Here is a 23,386-nt window from a genome sequence, read left to right as displayed (position 1 = left end):
AAAACTGTTCCATTCCTTTTATGAGTGATACCAAGAGACTGACATAACTTTTATATTTATTTAAAGGCACTTCTTTCCCTGCTGTACTTGACTGTACGTGATATTTTTGCACTCATCAATTATGTTGGATTTGCTACATGGGTGAGTAAATTTATTTCAAATATTTTTTGAGGGATATAGAACAATTAAAAATGTAGGTACATACTTATCATAAAAAATAGAATATGTATACATAATGATCTAGTGTGCAGGTAGAAGCTATGAGTAAATTGCCAAAATTGGACCCCATGACTTACATGATCCTTCTGAAATAACAATAAAAATGTTAACATTATACACGATCTATGTATAAATGGGTAAATATTAAGGGGTAAAGATGATAATGTATACACAATGATATTTTACAATAATTTCTATTAACCATTACATTGAGAAACTCTCATCGAAGTTTGCTTATATACGATGTTTGTTCATAAGGGTAAAAAAAGATTATTTAGAGAAAAGAAATCCCTAAAAAAAGCAATGACTTGTCATTGTCTGGGACAACTTAAGTGGTATTACCCCTAAAAAATATTTTTGCAGAATTCTTATTGTTGAGGCAAAGCTTAAATAACATATATTAGTGACCGTAAGTACTTCAATGGATTAGAGCAATGAAAAAAAGCCTCGTAGTAGCTGACATTTATATTTTGGTGGAATGTAACATTTGGGTTAAATTTTTATTTGATCATTAAAAAGATTACAATTATAGATTCTCGATTCATGGAAATTTGATTGCATGCATATTTTTTTTCTTGTAGAAATGCTAATTAATTTGAATGGTTGTGAAGTGTTGTAAGCTTAAACCTCTAAAATTTTCTTTCCTTTACTTATCTTACAGCTAAGCATCGGAATTGCAGTACTTTGTCTTCCAGTTCTTCGATGGACCCAGCCTGATCTCCCAAGACCAATTAAAGTTAATTTATTCTTCCCCATCGTGTACATTCTATGTAGTATTTTCGTCACAGTTGTACCCATGATTGCTAGTCCTGTAGAAACCGGTAAGTTAATTTCTACTGGAATATTTGATTCAAACTTTATCAATATTTGAAGGAACTAAAACAATAAAAAATTATTATTATAATTTATGTATCCAGATATGTGCATGAATATGCCATTTAAACAATTATATGCCTCAATTTCTGCAGAAAAATATTTTTGATTTCCTCTTAGAAATAAATTTTATACACATTATATGATTGCTGTACTTATGGATGTAAATCCAAGATAATATTGTGTCTATTACTTTACTTGGATATTTTACTTACTACAGGATACGGATGTGCCATGATACTTACGAGTGTTCCAGTGTACCTGATCTTCATTGCTTGGAAAAATAAGCCCAAGCCTGTACAGCGTTTCTTAGGTATGTTTAAAGCTATAATGATGAATCTGCTGAACCTCATTTTGAACAACTCTCATTTTAAGTGCCTACATCTTTCCAATCGTAATTTGAAGAAATATGGGTGCATTTTTGCTTCATAAACCTGAAGAACTTCATTTTCCTCAGCATAGCAAAACTTCAACCCAATCAAAGATTAAATATATATTTTTTACTCAACAGTTTCTAAAAATTAAATACTTTCTGAATGTGTAATATTTACTTTTGACCCTAAAGGGAAGATTGCAGCATGTGCAATATTATGAAAGTATATACATACATTTAATTATATAGCTATACTAAAAAATTATCGTTATAGTATACATAATAAGTCATATGAATTAAGCTCTTAGTAATACATTTTATCCGTAATATACATGTATTTTTTGATAAAATGTTTAGGTTTAGCAATAAAGCATTAGGCATTTAAATGTTTTATGTATTTATAAATGTATTTCCTAATGTAATTTTTGATAAGTATTACTAGATAGAGTTGCTAGAAAGCATTTTTATACATTCAATGCCTTGGTGCTTGAAGTACCTACTGAAGTAAAATTGACGTATGAGAGTAATATAAACCATTAGTGCCATGCTTCCACTAATGTCGCATCCTGTGCATCTTCACCCTTACGAGTGAAGGTTTTCATCACAAGGAGACCTTCATCTACATACGATTCAAATTGAATTCCCCCAGCATATTATCTGCATTATTTAACATATCTTATATATATGTCCCATTCACCTAATGCTACATAATTTCATGATAAAACATAAACAGCAAACAGTTAAAATGTAGAATTCACTTCAAAGATAACATATTACACATTCCTTACGCACTATGTACAGTCCATTGACAATAAATGAAATTAACAGAATAAATCCATTTGTGACTTCCAAGCGATTGTTACTATTGCTGAATTTTAGACCATTTCCAAAATTTCCTTCGAGTTAACCTTATTTCCAAATGCGTCTAGTATCAAGGAAATATGTACATCTCAAGTGACACTTCAATTGGCCTTCCACAAACGAGGCGTCATTCTGCCAATGCCTCATTAAAAAAACATTCTCCCACTGCTTTGTCTTCTCTTCTGCCTCCAAATTGGTTTGCCATGAAAAGCCTCCTCCTTGCCTCTAATTCGCTGTCATCATAATGAGATAACTCCAAATGTAGTATTTTGCCCATTTAGGATCAAACAGAATGATAATAACTGAATATGTACTTTCTTATAGTTTTTCACAACTCTTAAATAGGAAGAGTTTTGACAAACTATTAGATAGTAATCTGCCATTATCACAAAACCTTTAAATTGATTTACCTCAAAATACTGTCTTTGCATTTACATCTGTTTGATCCCAAATGGATGATTTGATATGTTGATTCTCCAGCTCCATACTGATAAATATGGTATTTTCTTATAACATCATTAATTTGAAATTTGATTTCTGATGTGGACTCTTCTGATGGCTTCACGAAAAACACAATTGGATATGTGCTTATGTTTCTGCCAATATAAATATGTATTTTCTGTGGAAGGCTGCTGAACATCATTTGAGATGTCCTTCCTCAATGATTGAGCTATATTGACACCGAGGTGCATACATAACTTGATATTTGGCACCATTAGAAACACCCTTGGAAACCATGAATGGAAATGAAGAATAGACCTCCTCCTACCAAAGCAATAAAAATTAACAGCTCACTACATTCAAGCATTGTTGATTGAATTAGCATCACTAATTAAGTATGAAATCAATAGCTTGACACAGGCATACCTCGCAGCCTATCATTCATGAAACATTCACAAGAATAATCTAAATTATTAGTACACTCAACGAGACGTACTAGATGTTAAGCATTTATTAAGGAAAACATTTCATTTTTCCTATTTTTTAAACTCATTCCTCATTAAAAAAATTACTTCTGCATAAAATTCAGTTTGCTTTCTGCACAGAATATTATTTAGCATGAGAAGTTTAAAAATTTGATCATGCTTTCAAAAGCACTACACCTTGCGCTGAAAATCACAACTAAGCACATGCACAATTGTATCGATGATGATAAAAAAGGACACTAAATTATGCTTTGTAAATGCATCTGTGCCTTAGTGTCTAGTTACTCCTTGGTAACTTTTTAAGTCTTACATTTTTGATTCGTTTTAAAATACCTCTTCATTAACTCGTCAATGCCCACGGGTGCCATATGGCACCCAGCGCAGTACCGAGCCAATACTCCTGCATGCATTTAATACGTGAATTTTAGCGTACATTTTGGTGCACATACTTAGAAGAAGGTTTCCTCTATTATTCAGTCAGTTTGGATTGTGTTCATTAAAGTGTTGAGCTCATATGTATCATATTCTATAAAATTGAGCAATGTATGATTTAAAAAAATCTTTGGGCGCTGATGGGTTAATTACTTCCTAAGCAAGTGAATTTAGGTAGCGTCCATCCCCGTCTAAAAGCCTGGTTAGGTACTCAGTCAATCAACCCATGTGAGTTAATGTCAAAATATATTACTGCATAAAAGACTACAACCACCCAATTTCTGCAAATGCAAGCACAGAAAATATAACCTTTTCTATTTTGGTTCATGCAATAACAATTTCTATGCTGGTCCACCAAAATTATTGATGCATTTAGACAGGGCTGCCGACTTACAAAAAAATATTGTGTGGGCCCAAACCGGGGACCTTGCCCCGGTAAATTTTATAAGTAGTGAATTTTAAGTTTTTAAATCATTTTAGAAGAGTCATACTATCAACATTAGAACCCTGATCACTCGAATCTCGATATCTAGACTCTCCAGGGAAAATCGACAAGCCTGGCACATTTTTTCCTCACATCTGTAACAAATTTTTTGGGGGGGCTCGGGCCCCCTGGAGTCAGCACCACTGCATTTAGACATTAACTGGTGCAGGTTGATGTATCATGCAACCAGACCTTAACAATTAATGAGGTAGAAAATCACAGACATCTATGCCTTGATTTGTAAAAATGCACCCGCACAGTAGTTGAATCTCACGCATCCTACATAAGTCCAGACGATTTCTTCCTGATTTCTGATTAAATTATGAATAACCAAAGTAAAAAATATCCATAAAAAACACAATTATTTAGAGCCCCAAATAGCAGTTTCAATTTAAAAATACGGTTAGTAAGCCATTAGGGCACAAATAAGCCCAGGACAGGTTGAGACGTAAAGAATGTGAGGGTGAACCACTGACATTTGCGACGTCAAAAAAATTGAATACAAACTTTAGCAATATGCAATATATATTGGGTACAAGAAGAAACTGAGAGTGCAAGAAAATTCCCACATGCCAAAGTAATTGATATTAATACCACCACGGTGCCAAGTGAGGTACACATTGACAGATGCATTTAAAATGAAGCATACAGTGAGTAAAAACTTGCAATCATTACTCGTAATGCATTTTTCAGTAACCCTGTGAATCCTTAAAATTGAGACATGGCATAGTGACGTGACGTAACATATCCCCTACACACAATCAGAAACCTCAACAAGTAGGCACCTACTCTCACCAATATTGTCCTTGAGCATTCTCAAATTTCCTCAAATAGGATTGCCTCCAAAACTTTTTACAGACACGTACCACTCACCTTTTTTTTTGGCACAAATCTTGATCTAGGCCTTTTTGTTGCATTTAAAAGCATGAATATTTAAAAATCAATCAAGTTTGACTGAAATCACAAAAGTATTCTATACACTAGGACATAATGATCCATGTATTAACTGATTGAATGATGTGCTTCACTATGGATTCATGGACCATCCAAATATAAGAGTAGAATACTAGTCTTTAGTTACAAGGGGAGACCACGTACCTTGCTCCACCTTTTTCAATGCACTAATACTGAAAGTAAAAGTATGTACTACCATTTTTTTGTTGTGGAATACATGTGTAGCTGAATACCTGAACAGATGCAAAGTAAGTATGTATACACTTACTGGTCTTTGACAGGAACTGTTGCCCTACTGTGTATGAGCTTGTAAATAATGTGTTCATCACAGTGCATCAAATTTTAAGGGGTACAATTTTATAATATAATATAATATAATATAATAATATAATATAATATCTTTATTGTTCCATGGGTCAAACAGGTGACATAGAACATTGTCAGGGAGACATAGAACAGACATAGAACATGTGACATAGAACATCAAAACATACATGTTGTCATGAACTATCAGACAAGAATTCATTTACATTATAATAACCCTTAGGCTGTAAAAAATTTTTTAATTCTGTCTTAAAAACATTAATATTTGAAATATGTTTTATACTCGTAGGCAATTTGTTAAAAATAAGCGAGGCAGAGTGATGTGGACCTCTTTTGGCACATAATTGTTGTAAAATATGTATATTTTCACTCCCACGGGTCAGATAGGCATGAACCGAGGAGTTTGGTAAAAATAAGGTAGGGTTCTTTTTTACAAATAATGCACAGTAAAAAATGTACATACTTGGTAGTGTCATTATTTTATATTTTAGAAATAATGGCTTTCCAGGAGACCTGATGGACACATTTGCCATAACTTTCAAGGCTCTTTTTTGCATAGAGAATGCTCTAGCAGCAGCACTTGTGTTTCCCCATAAAACTACACAATAAGCCAAGTGAGAATGAATTTTGGCATAATATATCAATTTCAGTATTTCTAATGAAGTAGTTGGAGCCAATTTGCGAATCATATATATTCCCGTTGCCATTTTGCTAACTAGATCCTCAATATGATATTGCCAATCAAGGTTTTCAGTTAATTTCAACCCTAAAAAATTTGTAGAGCTAGACTGCTGAATGGCTGTTGATGAATTAGTCTTAAGTAGAGGACTCGTTTCTGGAGGACTAATTTTGTGATGGAAATTTAAAAAACATGTTTTATTTCCATTCAATTTTAAGTTATTACGTTTACACCAGTCAATCATCTGTGCTACTGATGAGCGTGCCATATCAATCACCTCCCCTGTCTTATTACCAAAACTCAGAGTAGTAGCATCATCAGCATATAAAATGACTTTACTCTGATGCAAATGAGATGGTAAGTCGTTAATAAAAATTAAAAATGATGAATAATAGTGGCCCTAGAATAGATCCTTGGGGCACTCCACAATTTGAAATAAGGACATCTGAGTAGTTCTGATTAACATCACCATTACAATTAGTGTTTAATTGCACTACCTGCTTACGATTAGTTAAATAGGATTTTATCCAGGCTAAAGCATTGCCATTAATTCCGATTTGGACAAGTTTACTGTACAATATGCAATGGTTAACAGTATCAAATGCCTTTGTTAAATCATAAAAAATACCAATAATTGCTTTCTGGTTGGCAAGACCTAAGATAATGTCATTAACAAGCTGAAAAACAGCAGACATAGTTGACTTGCCTTTAATAAAGCCATGTCGGGAGAGATTCAATAAATTAAATTTACACAGATAGACAATGATACGGTTGTAAAAGAGTTTTTCAAAGATTTTCGAGAAAACAGAAAGTAGTGCTATGGGTCTATAGTTATTTGAGTCACTCAAAGATCCCTTTTTATGAATTGGGCATAACACAGAAAATTTTAAATTTGTCGGAAAGTGACCATTGCAGATTGATAAATTGAAGATATCCGATAGAGGGGTAGAAATAATTTTAGCAGCTAGCTTAATAATAGGCATAGGTACCCCATCACTTCCGGCAGACCATTTATTAGCGAGAGATTTTATGACATCTTCAACCTCGGCAGGATCTGAGGGAAAAAGAAATATTGAGGCAGAAGTACTCATCGCTTTGATAGTGGATGGAATGCTATCATCATTAACTTGACAGAACTGTTTATTAAAACAATTTGCTATGTTTTCGGGCTTTGAAACAGCAATATCCTTAAACTTTATGAAAGGTGGCGACTGTTGGGTGGGTTTATTATTCGTCTGCTGCTTAATAACATTCCATGCTGCTTTGCATGAATTATTAGATAAGGAGATACACTGGCTGTAATAATTTTTCTTAAACTCCTTGATTTGAGTTTTATAATTGTGCAGAAGTACTTTATACTCATTATAAAGAGATGGATCAGAAAATTTACATTGACGATGTAAATCTCTTACTCTAATACTCATGTCCATCAGCTCCGACGTGAATTTGACATTTTTCCTTTTACAGGTAGACTTTACTGTTTTTAAAGGAAAGGAATGGTTAAAATTTAATAAAAATTTGTTAAGGAAGGAGTTAAATTTAATATCGACATCAGAAATGTAATTCTCGTCCTCCCAAATTACGCATGCCAAACTCTTAAGAAATTCATCAACGCTGCTATCATTATAAAAACGTTTAGTAATATATATTGGTGCAGTAGAATTAAAATCATCAAGCTTCACCTCAATATCAAGGACACAATGGTCAGACATATGACTAAATATGGTATTACACAAAATCCTCTTATTTGGTAAGTTAGTTACAACTAGGTCGATAAGAGTAGAAGATTGAGAAGTTACCCTCGTGGGGACATCGTTAATTACTGCTAAGCCAAAAGATTGAAACAGGGCACCAAGTTCTTCACGTTGGATAGAGGGACTTTTTAAATCAATGTTAAAATCACCAAGGATTATTAGGTAGTTAACATTACAACTTAGCACAAATTGAATTGTGTCACTGAATTTTATATGTAATACTTATTAGTCCTATGCCTAGTTTTATTGGTAATTTAAATGCATAATATGTGCAATGAAAAATAATAATGCAGGTTCATTTAATATAACCTTTTCATTTTCAGGACATGGAGTAATATCTTCATTAAGTGTTATAACTTGCACGTGTTTCTAAACTCCAACCATATTGGTTCTCTTGTTTATCTAATTTTTATTGTTCTAAATGGCCTTCAATTGAATGATGCACCAAAAATCATAGCAATCCTTCATTCTATTTCTTTCCGTGCAGTTATTACAACTAAGACATTGCAGAAATTATTGTTAACATGCCCTAAGGAGTCACCTCCCACATCCAAGATGGCAACGTCAGAGACTGCCGAGCCCCTTGTCACTTGATGAAGCACTCATTGCAAAGAGATTTTATCAGCTAAATTGTATTATTCCATTAACTGGCCTTTATGGTGGCTACAATGAAGGCAAGGAAAAGTAGTCAATTCAGCTTTTAAATTGGGTTTGCTAATTCTGTATGTCACATATGCACAATGCCTTGAGAGTAGATAGTTATGCAGAATTCCTCTGTTTGACATTAAAGATTTCTCTCTCTTGCACAGGAGGTAAATTTCAAATTTCTTTTAACTCTATTTTCTTCTTGACATAAGCTGAGCAATAATAGCCGCTATAAGCACTAGTTACACTAGCTTCAATCTTATGTTTGCGTGTGCGTGTATATCCACTGATTTTTCACTGAAGGTAGTACAAGATCATAATGCCAAAATTTGAGTGATACATGGGCTCTTGTGTTTCTCCATTAGGTTTATCAATCCATGATTTCAAATATATTGTTAATAATGAAAATATTGCACTGATTGCTTAAAACTTGAAAGGGAATGAGTGAGAACATTTTTATATTGCGAGGGTCAAGAGCATTTCCAAATCCAACTAAAATGCAAGGCATCCCTAAACCATCCTGAATAAATCTACATACTATCATAGAAAAGGAACAAACTATGATTTGAACAGAAATAAACTACGACATTTTCTGGCTTAAGACTTTGTAGATTTTTTAAACTGCATTCATGAACTAACCTATAGTTCAGGTCACTACTAAACTACAAGTACTTACGTATGAAAGAGACTTGACTTCAATATCAATCTAATGACCAGTATGGCTCCTATCTATGGGATAGAAGAAGACAAGAAAAACTCCATGCTGGGTAGGCCTCATTTGCGTTAAGGTCATGACCACAATTAAAGGATAAGTTTATTTGATGCAAGTGTTTTAGTCCAAGTGAAAGGGTGATTGCATATGGATATAGAAAACTTCAATATTTGTCGTTTTGAGATAAAATTTTAAAATTTTTAACATTAACTCATGTTTTATGTAATTATATGGGCTGAGTGAATGGTCTTCTCTCTGTGGCTTACGAGAGATTGGCAAATTTGTCTGGAGGAGATTCGGCTGAAAAAAACAACAGTCGTCACGCCATAAGTTGGAGCAATAGTGTTAAAAGCACGGTAGTGTTATGGACTGCTTAGTCTCTTAAAAGATGGCTTCAGTGCTACCATACGACATCAAACATAGGCACATCCAGTTGGATTACCTTCTTCATTGATATAAAAGTAATACATATAAAAACTGATTTTTTGCCAATACTAATTATTTTACAAAAGATACTACCTTGTAAAATATTTCTGGATGTGTGAATTTTGTGTACCCTTATCCCCTTCCTAGAATTCTGGATAAGATTGGTTAGGAAAATCAAGGTAGAACATCTTCGAATGTGATGTTTCTCATCGAATCCAAAAATTATATTGCGAATAAATGAGTCATTTCATATGGAGAAGAACTCCATAAAAAATAAATAATTTAACATAGCTTAAGGAAAACCTAATCATTACCCCAATTCCATTTATGAATATTATTGCTCTTACATTTCTACTTAGAAAAAAACTAGCCAAACAATAAAATGAAACATGCAAGGAGAATTTAACCAAGTCTGATAAACATGGTCAACGAAAAGCCAAAAGTGAAAATCAGTGAAATTGCATGCTATACATTTTACACTTCATCTTTTGCCTAGCTAATAATGCTTGAGAAAACCTTTCAGAGACAGGTCAGCCTCTGGCTACAAAGCTTAAATATGTTCCTGCTATGGCTTATTGATGTGACTTCCACCATGCTGGTTAATTACTGGCACAAGAGTATTCATTTTGGCAAAATGAGGACACACAAAATATGCTCTCACTGATATTTCTCCATTTTTGCAGTCATTCGACTGTGGCTCAATAGACTGGCTTCACTGGCTCTCAGTCGAATCTCCAGGTTGAGAGTGCTGTTGATACATATCCACCTCTGCTCCAAGATACGCTGATGCATTAACAATACATCTATCTTAGGATCTACATTAGTTTTTTGTTTGAGCATACCATAAGACATGTTACGACTGTTGTGTTTGCTGGGTATTAACTAGTTAATCTACTGAGAGAAGAGAAGGCTCTCCTGGGATAAGAGCTTTGAATTCTTAAAAGGTATTTTTGAAGATGTAAACCTTTCCAGCGAGGACAGTTGTTATTTCCGTCTTCAAAGCAGGGAATCAAATGAGTTCCAGATCGTGCCAGATGATTCCAAGTGAGAAGCTGGAGGTAACTGAAAGAGTGCCTCTTGTTTCTCAGAGTCAATTGTAATACCTTTGTAGTAACTTTGCTAACTCATTGCGATATCATACTTAGAGATTTATATCCTAATTGGTTGATATCTTCTGCCAGAAGTTTAGCATCGAAAATAAGAAATATAGTAAAAAACAGAATTTTAATTTGTTTTTATGCTCAGTGATACCATGTATTTAGGTAAAATGGGGAATCGATACTAATTAATAAGCATTGGGATCGAAACCTCAATAGGGTGGTTTCCTATTATTTTTTTATTGCCTAAATCGAAAGATTATTACTCCTGGAGTATGTATTTCACGCTTTTAGATTTTTAAATGGTGATATCTATTTTTCGTGATTAAATGAAAAGTGAAAATTTTCAAGCGCACGAAAACGAGACGCGTAAGTAGGAATGATGGGAAAAAAGTCCGTGTGACGCATTTCTGGTTCCCCCTCCCACCTTGTGAGGTGACCTTGGAGAGGCTCTGAGCGCTGATACGACACAGGATGCTAGAGGGTAGCTGAGTACCATGCTATCTGGTAGCGCTTGGCTTAAAAAAGGTTTATTAATACCTTATCAAACGAAGAAAACTTTCCGACCTTAGCCAGTTTTAATAGGTTATTATTAAGACATGTTCCCCTGAGCTCTGTGCCTCTTGCATGCATTGGTAACCTCAGACGATGTATAACTCCTATCCTCTCGTGTAGAAACTAGGTCCCTGTGACGACACGTGGAGTGGCATCGCATGGGCGCCAATCTGGCCTTTTTCAAATGAGGATAAAATTTGGCCCTTGCCATTCGTCTAAACTGGTATTTCTAAAACCAAATATTTTGTGTATTATGAATACACTAATGGTGGGTAACGAATCGCAATCAATGCCTTTCGTTTTCTTCGATGAAGGAAACTACCCTATTATCCAGTACTATGACTAATTTTCATCAATTAGAGGGCCTATGGCGTAACACTACCATGGAATTTTAGTTTCTAACTCAAACAGAAGAGGAGTATTAGGTAATAGGCGGTACTGATATCTTAAAAAAAATGGAAAAATGCCAAAACTTGAGCAGCCAGCAATGGCATACTCATTCTATAACTTCCTCTCCCCTTTCGCTAAGATTTTGTCATGACTTTCAAAGCTGCACATAAATCATATCTTAAAGGGATTATTTACTTCAGGAATAGAGAATTACTCAAATATGTATTGTGGGTAGCAGACTGCATATAATGAGAAGCTTATAGAGGGGTTTCTTTTCTTTGATCTCATCTTTGAAATATCGCATATGATAGGGTAGTTTCCTTCATCAAAGAAATCGAAAAGCATTGATTGCGATTCGTTACCCACCATTAGTGTATTCATAATATATAAATTATTTGGTTTTAGAAATAACGGTTTCGACGAATGTTATTGGTCAATTTTAACCTCACTTGAAAAAGGCCAGATTGATGCCCATGCGATGCCACTCCACTTGACGTCACAGGGACCTAGTTTCCATACGAGTAGATAGGAGTTATACATCATCTGAGATTACCAATGCATGCATGAGGCACAGAGCTCAGGGAAACATCTCTTAATAATCACCTATTTAAATTGCCTATGGTCGGAAAGTTTCCTTCGTTTGATAAGGTATTAATAATCCTTATTTAAGCCAAGCGCTACCTGCTAGCAGGGTACTCTGCTACCTGCTAGCAGCCTGCACCTGGTGGCGCACATGTCCTCCCCCAAGGTCACCTCAATTTGCGGCAGCGGGAACCAGAACGACGTCACGCGGACTTTTTCTTGGCATTCATACTTAGCCGTCGGGTTTTCGCGTGCTTGAAAATTTTCACTTTTCATTTAATCGCAAAAAATTGATATCGTCATATAAAAATCTAAAAGAGTGAAATGCGTACTCCAGGAGTAATAATCTTTCAATTTGGGCAATAAAAAATAATAGGAAACCACCCTATTCACTATGGGAAAGAAGAGGTAAAATGACACACCTAGGATGAGACTCATTAGACTATCAAATAGTAGAAGCAAAACCACCAACTAGAAAAGAAGGCAAAAGATAACATCAGCACCTTCAACTTGAAGATAGCCACAAGGAGAGCCAGCAAAACCATGGCTATTTAACCTACAGCAGATGAATCCCCACAAATGCGCAGATGTCATCTCAACAGTGCTTTGTAAACCTTCAAACTGACATGTTCTCATTTTCCCTGCTTCATATGGCTTTGCAAATTAAAATAATGTCATCCAATGTTTGTCAAAGGACCGTTTTCCTAGCTATAGCATTATGTTATACCTTGCATTTTAACCTTTAAGGGTGCAGGGACATTTTGCACGCTGAATGCGGCATTTACCCAAATTTTTAATTGCTGCCTGGATATCTTGCACTTGGGCACTTTCCCTACCATAAGGATGGCTAACGGGCTTAACTCTACTCTAAGACTAGCCTCCTGCTCATGGTGCCTCTTCTGCACTGGCTGACACTAAAAATCATGAACTTCACAGCGCAAGGGTTAAAAAATTTTTGATTCCCATTGCTTACCTTCTTTTTCTACTAAGGGCCAACATTATGACGCACATATTTGAGGGAAAATGCAGTTAAGATTAATTTTTCTTTCCTTTGAACACATGTACTTCCCAGTCAACAAAACAATTTTGGCCACAATGTAGCCGCACTGTGGCCATAGTGGGTTGCCATTATGGCCCCTTAATGGTTTTGACCCCCGGCCATAATCATAATTTATTCAACATTAAACATAATACAATGTAATAGTCTTCGTCAAAGAAAAACTAAATCTAGAATATACAATTTCGAGTATTGCTCTCCAGAAATTCATTGAGTGAATAAAAAGCTTGAGTCACTATCCACGAGTGAAGAACACCTTTAAACTTTCTCAAAGTACAATTTCTTGCCTCTTGAGGTAAGTGGTTGAACATGCAAAGTTTAGCATGGTCAAAAGAATTTTTTGTAGTTGACAGCCTACAGTGGGGCTGTAACAGATTATGTTTGAGCCTTGTGTTGTAATGGTGGACATCAGCACCAGTTTTATGGCTGTCAATATTCACTTTCACATTTATTAAACATTTAAATATATATAGACCGTACAATGTCATAATCCCTTGCTGCCTGAATAGTGGTTTGCAGTGTTCCCTTACGTTAGAATTGGTAATAATCCTAATGGCTCTTTTCTGTAGAATGAATAACTCTTTAGATGAGGAAGAATGGCCCCAAACCTCAATGCCATAGGAGAGGTGGCAGTGAAAAATGGCAAAGTAAACTGCTCGAAGATGTTCGGCAGGAATGAGTGTTTTCAGTTTTCTAAGGAGGAATATGGCTTTTGATAACTTAGCAGTTGTAGAGGATGTATGACAATCCCATGTTAGTCTGCAATCAAGGTCAAAGCCCAGTAGCTTTAAATTTCTAGTGTGGTACAGAGTAGGGCTTAAGGAGAACACCATTTGTTGGGTTTTATTTGTGTTAAGGGCAAGCCTGTTTGCTGAGAACCATTCTTCGGCCACTGAAAGGATAACATCCGAAGGATAGGACATAGTGTGGCCCACCATTCTGTGGCTAGTAGTATGGATAGTACACTTTCTTTACATCAATTCAATCAACCAACTTCCATTTTAATAACTCACCAAGAAACCTGTATCAATAGCAACTGTAATATACGTACTGTATTTGTCTGAATATAGTCCCCCCTTTTTTTCCAAAAATGCCCTTGGTAAAAGTTAAGGGGGGACTATATTAAAACCCATTTTTTAAATTTTTTTCCTGAAACTCAAGCCTCAAAATTATAGGGGGGACTATATTCAGAGTGGGACTATGTTAGGAGAAATACTATGTTTAAAAATGCTTGGTTTGCCAATCTGTGACCTTCCTAAGACGATCCATGGTGTGGCCATAGTTGCGCATGTGATTGGCAAGGCAAACTACGACTTGCTGGGATGGCACCCACAGATGGGCCATAATACGGCGAGCTGTGGCTAGCCATAGCCATAGTTGCCACAGGTAAACCACAATCCGGCCACAACTGTTGTGTTGACTGGGTTATAATTAGTGATTTTGCACGAAACCAATTTTAAGTATTCATTGCCTAACTTACCCATTATACTGAGTACATAATAGTACATACTTGCTAATTTGACAAGATATGTCTTGTAATTATGTTGAGTATTGCTCAATCTCATCATGATTTGTCTTTAAATAACTTTTCTCCTTCAAAAAATTGATTTCTAGAATACATTTAAAAAATTGCTTTTATTCAAGCATATTTTATACTCAAGGGGAAAGGCAATCGCTTCAACTTAATGGGCATACAGGAAATGTTCATTTTACACACATTGGGGATTCAAAATATGTATCTAATGGTAAATTCTCTGCCTGGTTTCCGAGGAGGTATACAAAATTTATTAGTAAATTTTGATGATGAATATACACTAGTCATTCTGCCAAGTGATTCAGTTGACAAAATCCACTGCAATGAAAATCTGGCAGTTAATTTGACAGAAGTCACTGTTGTGAAATCTGTTATTGAAAAAAATATTTCATTACAGCCTGAAAAGTTTCCTAACTGAAACCTTGCTGATCATCCTTGCTAGCCATCCAAGTAGACTAGTAATCAAGGGTCTTTTTCACTGTAAATACAAAGCAATGTGCCATTTTTATCCCACTGCATTTTTAAGTTTGTATCGGTCCAGTTAAGCTCTTCAACTTTTCATGCTCAGAGATCCTTGCCACAAATATGCACCAATATTACCTAGCATAACTAATCTGCAATCATGATGACAAAAATAAAAAAAGCAAAATAAAAGATGGGAGGTTTGACCCCCTGCATTTCATAAACATGGAGTCATTTAGATCATAGATGGGATCCTTCACATTCTCCTTCATTTTAAGCTGATGCCCTATTCTTTAATATATTGCAGTGAATGGACCATTATGTATTTGCATTTAAGGTGACACCATGGGAGGTATCATACTTGATTCCCTTAAAAATAATTCATCCTTCAAAATATATTTATTTGTTAAGAGATTCCTTCAAAATACTCATGTGCACAATTAGCAAATCAAGAGTTAGTAGCTCGGAAAGGTAATGGCTTCTTAAGCAGGAAATTGATAACAATATTGTCCTACAGCCACTTTTAAGGGTGAGTGAGAGAGTTGGAAATTTCAGCTTACAATTGTTAGTAGGAATCTAAACTAACTTTTAAGGATCATGATAAATGCATTCATACCATGTTTGATTACATTTATCACGAGTATCTACTGTGTATGCTTTCCCTTAAAGTTGATGAGGGCAGGCAACACTGTAGGATAGTGGTTACAATTTTAAATAAAATACAGTACATAATACAATAATTACAAGTGAAAAATTTTGTTTGCGTTTACAACTTTTCTGAATAGGTATATTGAGCCAATTTAAGAAGTAAAAATTGAATCTCAGAGAAAAAGAAATTAATGCCTAGCTACAAAGAACATGTCTCCATCTCATTTCAATAAGCACCATTCAGCAAAGCAGAGGTTAATTCTTTAAACACGATAAATTGTTTATGGATGCCTTGCATATACTGATTCATGAAAATCCAATGAAATAAATTGTGCCTAGAATTAATAATATAAAGTGTATTCTTTTCTCCAAGTCATCTTGAAAGGCTACATAGCATCTTTCTGCATAACTATATGCTCACCAACAATCACTTTTATTGTAGGATGAGGAGAAACACGCAAAATTTCTCATCACCTCATTCTCACCTCTTTTCTTATTTTGGCATGGTTTATTTCAGCCTTCCTACTATAATTTTTTAAGTTTTAGCATTTTTATCATTGCACTTATTGCGATTCTTTGTGAATTTTTGTATTGTGTCTCATCCTTTCTTTCGTTGAAAATGCTTCTGCACGAGTAGAATTTTTCGTAGGCTGTTGTAATAATTGTTTCACGTTCAAAATAGCATTCTTTACTGTACGTTAATCTTTCAGTTTTATACTAATTGGAATGTTTTGTTATGACTTTATGTTTCAGTGTCCTTTACCAGAATCCTTCAAAAGACCATGGTAGTAGTGAGACCACAGTCAAAGGTTTTTAAATTTTTCTTTCTTATCTCACCTTTTTTGAAATACTGTATGACTGGTTTGTATTTTAACTTTTTTTGATGAAATGCAACCTTTTATGCATTTTCAAAGCACTTTATTTTTTCTTGGCTGCATTTAATTTCCAACTATTTTTCTCATCATACCATTTAATCATTCACTCTGCCTGAAAAATTATAATTAACATATTGCTTCCCAAATTTTTGATTAAATAACTAACTAATTTAAAACGGAAAATGTATATTTACCAATGATTTCTTTTTACAGTAATAGTCACCAGATTTCTTCAGAAAATTATGGTTGTCGTCGCCAAAAAAGCTCCTGCCAAGGTTTAATCCATGGACTTGGTGCATCTCAACTCAACAGTCATTTTTAAAAATTGCAAGTTTTTTCATACTGGAAAGGAATGAGGAACAGCTCATTGGTTAAGTTCAATGTTTTGTGTATATATATATCATCATTCACTCTGTAATTTCATCAGTTATTCATTCCTAAAAATACTCCATTGTAAAACATTATTATGTAAAAATATTTTTGTCATTTTGGTTGTGAATTAATGAGTAACAGCTCAATTTCAGTTTTACTGAGTGTTACAAATAGACTATGTACTGTAAATAAGGAAGAAGAGATCTTCAAAAGGTTGCCATACGTACAAAATTAACTCATCCCAAATAAAATTCGCATAGGTCAGACAGATAATGATCCTAATTTCTTGCATCTTACAGTCATCAAATTCCTTACTTTCATGATATTGATATGTGCATAGTATTGGGTTCATTATGTGCTTATTAAAAAAAAAACTAGTTAGCATTTGCTACTGTTGCATCATCAACTCAACAGCTTCATAAAAAATGGGAAATATTTGCCTTAATTAATGAGGAAGAATGAAAACAATTGGAGTCCAGATCCTATAAAATGTGTATTTTTTTTAATAACAGGAATATTAGGTAGTTAAAATTTTGTACAAGGATATAGCATTCTCCCTTGGTAAAAATACAACAACCATTTTTATTATTGAATTAACATGGGACCATAAGGAAAGGGAATGGCAAGAATTTCATTTTTTTTTCAAACATTTTTGGATTTAAAAAGAGAATAAAGGAAATCTCAATTGTATTTAAAAAATATTTAAACATAAGCAGAGGAAATCAATCTCAAAATTTCTCTAAAATTATTAGTTGAATATTTCTGACAAAAAAGCTTTCATAGTTTCCAATACATGTCATTTTGTATTTTCATATATACATACATAATTGAGGTATCACTACTCATCTGAGAAAGCATCTTCTGTTTGAAAAGAACAGTTATGCATTTATCTACCATATCATTGAAATGAGAAATCTCTTCAGAATAAATCTATATGGAATATTCTGGAGGATAAAGTATGTATGTATGAAATCCAAAGTAAAGTGTCAACAAGAATGACTAACATGACCTTTGAGCCGCAAGATCATGAGTATGCTGGGGCATGTTTTAGAGTTAAAGATAATTTGAAGAATTCAATTCACGAACAACTGTACCAATATGCTAAGGCTTTGAAGAAAATCAATACCTGTATGTATAGTTATGGCCAAAATATTAGGTGAGCTTAAATAGTTCTTCAAACTATAATTACTCTATCAGCTTTATAACCTTGCATTAATTATTTTTATTGCTATTTTTTCACTCAGGGATGTAGAACACAGTATCTTCAGAGAAGTTAAGATCATGATTTGATAAGTTTGTAGGGACAAATTACACCTTTTTTGAAAGCCACAGAACCAATTTTTGGTCCACCATAAGCAGGTCCATTAACAGCAACTGTTGGGATTTTTAATGAAAATAAACAGAATGACTGAGAGAGCTGAGTGATGGGATTGGTTAATGATTTTTACATTTGTTGATGCTAAAATGATTTTGCATAAGCTGAAAGACTATTCACAGCAGTGGGCAAATAAACTTCTTCATCCTAAGATCCATCAAAGGATGATTAAGTACCGCATTAATGATGGCCTGGGTTATTGACATTTGACGCTTATCGACGGCAAATATTTGAACAATTTAACCAGGAAAAAAATTTCCTTGATTGTATCAAGTCATATTTTTTACAATCACAAAATAGTGTTACAGCTAGTCATGATCACAGAGAATATGGATGATCATCATTGATAAGCCTCTAAAATTTTATCTAAAAAAAACTCCACAATGTATGGTAATGTCAGGCATACTGTTGACTACGCACATATCTCTCATGGGAAAGGGAACCTGGAATGCATTAGAGATGACATTATTTTCATCTAATATATTCATCAAAATTGCATTCGAAATGATTATTAACAGCAAGATCAATTTCATTCCATGGAGCTTCTTGCCAATTGCTAGCTGTCTGCTCCCTTGTCCCAATGCCTACAGTCTAATGGCTTGTTGTTTGACCTATTTATGCATTCAAGCCAATAGAATGAGATTTAGGTCGGAGAAAATGAAAAGGGGTTAAGTGAGCCAAAAATGATTTTCAAGATTAACTTTCTTGACTTTCCAACATGTACATTAAATTGACATTGCCTCCATACTGTTAAAACTCAAACTTAGTAAGGAAAGACAAGACAAAGCGAAACAGAGGAAGAGAAAAATAAAAAGCTGTACCCGTCACCATTAAAAACTTTTTATCGCAAAAATACATTCGCATAATGGATGACTCCTTCACCTACATTATGCTTAGCCAGATGGTTCATGTAGGCCAATGTGACCATCTGAAAAGACATTATACATGAGAAGAATTCATCCAATCCATCTCCTGGGAGAGTCTGAAGACTCTACAATATATTTCAAAGATGGGCCAGGGAGAGAATGCTAGGCATAAGAAAGGAAAGGCCAATACATAACTGCTATACTTCACAAACATGTCCATTCTGTGAATCAACCAAAAAAAGACATGTTTGAATTGAAATTATGAGTGCTTTGTCCGACATTCTCAGGAAAATGTAAAGGTATTCACATGGCAAAAAATTAAAGTACCACTTCCAATGAAATAGACACTTAACACTGCCACTTTATGCTTGGATTTGGAAAGAATGAGGATAACTACAGTTAAGAATGCAGTTACTGTGACCTATTTACATCAAGTGGAATTCTTCCCCAGAAGCTATTATATTCTCACTTATTATAATAAATTAATAGAATAATGTCTTCACAAATAACTTTTCAAACACAATACTTAGATTATACTTCCATCATTAGCAATGGCGTCAACCAAACTCAAAGAAAAGTTTTAAACAATAAAATGGTAACACGGGCCGAGAATTGAGAGCATGCTAATATATTTCCTATAGAATAAATACACTTCTCTTTCAGGATTGACAATACTTCAAACTGACGTTAATTTTGCCAACATCACTCTGCATGACGAGTGCAGACTGATAAACAAATTCAGGATTTCCATACACACTTCAATAATTTAACAACCAAGTTTACGATAAAATATCAGTATGGCAAGCTTTTGACATAATGGGTTCAGAGATCACTTGGTACATTCTACATGTTATGACAGTATACTTGTGAAAAAAGATGTAATATTGCTAAAATAAAAAAATATCCATGTTAAGGTGTGGTGGCACAGCTGTGCTACATTAATAATCTTTTTTGAGTGTTGAGATTTTCTTGAATATATGTTCATTAGATGGGGCATTCTGCTTCAAAATGGACTACATGTACAATGAACAGCCATTTTTGGTAGTGATGATTTAATGTAATGTCTGTGCTGTGGGTATTTTTAATGTCCAGCAGTATTTTATGCATTTATTCTTTTTCTAAAGATGACGTATTTTTTTAAAACCGAAAGTTTTGCCAGTAGTAACTCAGTTCCCCATTTTCCTAATTCTAGAATAACACGTGGCTCTAATTCAATCAAGTCTTCCTTGCAAATTTAAGGGATAATAATATACAGTTGTGATAAGTAGCCAAAACTTGCTGTTGTGTTAACACCATTGATTTTTTTGACATTCCAAAAGGGTTCTTAGGTAAATAAGTCCACTTTTACAGCAAGATGGATATTATCTCATGTATGAATGAAAAATAATACTCATTCATTTCTCATCATGAAGTACCATCCTACTTTTACACACAATGCTTTGGAATGAACATTTACCCCCGAAGATCAATTACACTTTCTGTTATTTGCACACACTATTATTAGTTAAAGCCTGCGATTAGGATGTTTAGGATATTTTCAAGGATTTGAGCCAGACAGGATATATGTATATAAATGTATAGCTTATTGTAGATGCGAATAACCATCATTAAAAAAATGTGTACAATAACGTTGTGTCTTAAGTTTAAATCAGGTTAAATATCATGCATGTGATCCTGGAGCTGACCAATGCTGTTAGTTACCAGAAGATTGCTTAAAGTTTTGCAAAAATTGGTGGCATAGCTGAAGTTTGAGTAGGGTTGACTTTCAAATTTTTCCGTTACCAGTCCATGAGGTTTTACTTTAGCCAACATTTTTGATAAGTAATATCATAGAGTAAGAATATACTAACTCTATGGTAATATGTAGCTTCAGGAATTTAATGGGGTGCTGGAGACCTTGAACAGCACTTGAACTGTTGTTCGTTCTTTGTAAAGTCCAAATGCACTCATTTTTACAAAAGTTTACTAATTTCATCCTTTGTATTATTAAAACCTTTCAATGCTTTCATGAAGCCACAAGAAAGCAATTCCCTGGAAAGCCAATCCTTCGACTCAAGACTAGCTATGTCATGGTTTATAATTAAATCAACAGTTAGCCAGCAGGCAAATTATCAACCTAAGCATACAGGTTAGAAATGAATGTGTGAAAGATTATATTCACAAATTGTGACAGGATAGCAATATGAATACATGATTGAAGTCTCTGATGATTTCCGAAATGCAACTTAGCTGAACATGTGTTTTCCATGTAAAAAGTTGTGTAATAAAAAGCATTCCATTGTCACCGATTGAAAATAATTATGGGTTATGAAGCAGATAAAGGCCGTATATGAACTGAATTACTATGTAATAATTAATTGTGAGCAATGAGGAATAATTTATGTCTAAAAATGCACACACACAAAATTTATGAATTGACAATAATCATTTAATTAGTGACCATAGGGTGGTAATGGATTTCTAAAATTTATACTGCGCAAGCGTTTGCAGTGAGGTACATCTCACAGACTAAAAAAAGTCCTAACTTTTTTAAGCTCAATAAAGGTTTATATTCTGTTTATATGCTTCTTGTTCACGTTTTTATGATTGCGTTGCTTTGAATTGTAGTACTTTATAAATGGTGTAATCAAATGCTATCAGGAATGTTTTTCAGTCATGAAATATGCAATGAATTATGGAAGAAGTAAGAGATTTTTAAGTGATTTTGTACATAGTGTCACCGTTGAAAAGTACATAGTTGACCTGGTATTCTTTCTTGCAATGCAGTAAATTGCCTGGGAAAGATGCCATCTTTCATAGTACATGTGACTATGGAAAAACTGTGATTGTTTGTCAGCAACGATAGGTTTTTACTATCTGCCAAATTGTACATAATTAAGTTAAGAGAAATATTTCTAAATTGGAATATTATAATTTTAGGGCAACCTGATGTTCCCTCTAATTCATACTTGGTGTTGACATAGGGAAATCATGGATTCTGTGACAATAAAAGGCAAGTCTAAATCTTGATTTCTGTGGATTTGCCAATTAGGTTTATGTGACATGAATATGTCTGAATTACCCTTATCATGAGACTAAATTGTATTAAATACATGCCATATGTTAAACAATTCATTTGCTTCAAATATATGCACTTTGATTACGCAAAAGAACTCCATGCACAGAAAACATTTGCATCAAGGACAAAAAATAATCACAGTTAGATACTATAGCACTTATCATAAAATCAAAAATTAATAATTTGAAACCTCTTTAAGAGTGATACTCCAATCAAGAGTCAGCCAAAGCATATTGTAAATGTTTTAGAGATAAATGTGATATGTTGACTCATCTTATCATTAATATTTGTCTGACTTTCCAAAACTAAGGCTCTCCAGTGAGAGTAATTTCCCATTCAAATTAAATTCTTGAATCCATTATAAAATATGATCTCCACAGAAATTCTAATATGTATTCTTGATTTAAAAAACTGATTTTTTCCAGCTACATTTAAAAAAATACGAGGAATGATGGATCTCAACCCATCTTTCTACATTAAAAAGGATTATAGACCAGCTTTTCAGGGTAATTTTAACTATTAGACAATAAAAATTTTACGGCTATAAATATTCATTTACCAAATATTCTTAATTTTAATTGTAAATATTTTGGCTCCTTATCATTTCCATCAATTTTAGCATGAATTTCCATCTACACTGAGTTAAAACTGCTGGTAACCTAATGAATAATCAGCCAAAACTATGACTGCTGTGTAATTTTAAACCGAGTCAAATGTCATATTTTATGAATTGGGATGATGTAAAAAATATGTGTTTTTAAGAAAAGGTCCTAATGTCTTGAAGCCAATTGTGTGTAACAAGTATGTACAGTGTTTTATGAAATGTGAAGGAACATTAAAATGCTGAACCAAT

At 34.0% G+C, this 23,386-nt stretch overlaps 1 protein-coding gene and 1 long non-coding RNA gene across 5 annotated transcripts in view; one reads left to right on the top strand and one right to left on the bottom strand.

Annotated features, from left to right (window-relative positions):
- Positions 1–23,386, top strand: part of LOC124153366 (Y+L amino acid transporter 2) — a 178,801-nt gene extending 155,415 nt beyond the window's left edge. For 3 of the 4 annotated variants that reach the window (XM_046526479.1, XM_046526478.1, XM_046526480.1), the window contains exons 9-12: positions 67–141; positions 881–1,040; positions 1,313–1,405; positions 8,367–9,717. In XM_046526479.1, the coding sequence (XP_046382435.1) occupies positions 67–141; positions 881–1,040; positions 1,313–1,405; positions 8,367–8,473 (435 nt within the window). In that variant the 3' untranslated portion in view covers positions 8,474–9,717. Of the gene's footprint in view, positions 1–66; positions 142–880; positions 1,041–1,312; positions 1,406–8,366; positions 9,718–16,740; positions 16,797–17,075 lie in introns of those variants that run through there. The other variant, XM_046526481.1, reaches the window with a different exon arrangement.
- On the bottom strand, positions 135–17,179 carry LOC124153367. The gene is made up of 3 exons (XR_006863634.1): positions 17,057–17,179; positions 16,825–16,974; positions 135–305 (listed from the first exon to the last, which is right to left on the bottom strand). It is a non-coding gene; the product is annotated as an uncharacterized LOC124153367 (long non-coding RNA).

Source organism: Ischnura elegans, chromosome 2 (genome assembly GCF_921293095.1).
Source record: "Ischnura elegans chromosome 2, ioIscEleg1.1, whole genome shotgun sequence".
Classification (NCBI taxonomy): Eukaryota; Metazoa; Arthropoda; class Insecta; order Odonata; family Coenagrionidae; genus Ischnura; species Ischnura elegans.
This window is presented reverse-complemented; position numbering and strand designations above follow the sequence as displayed.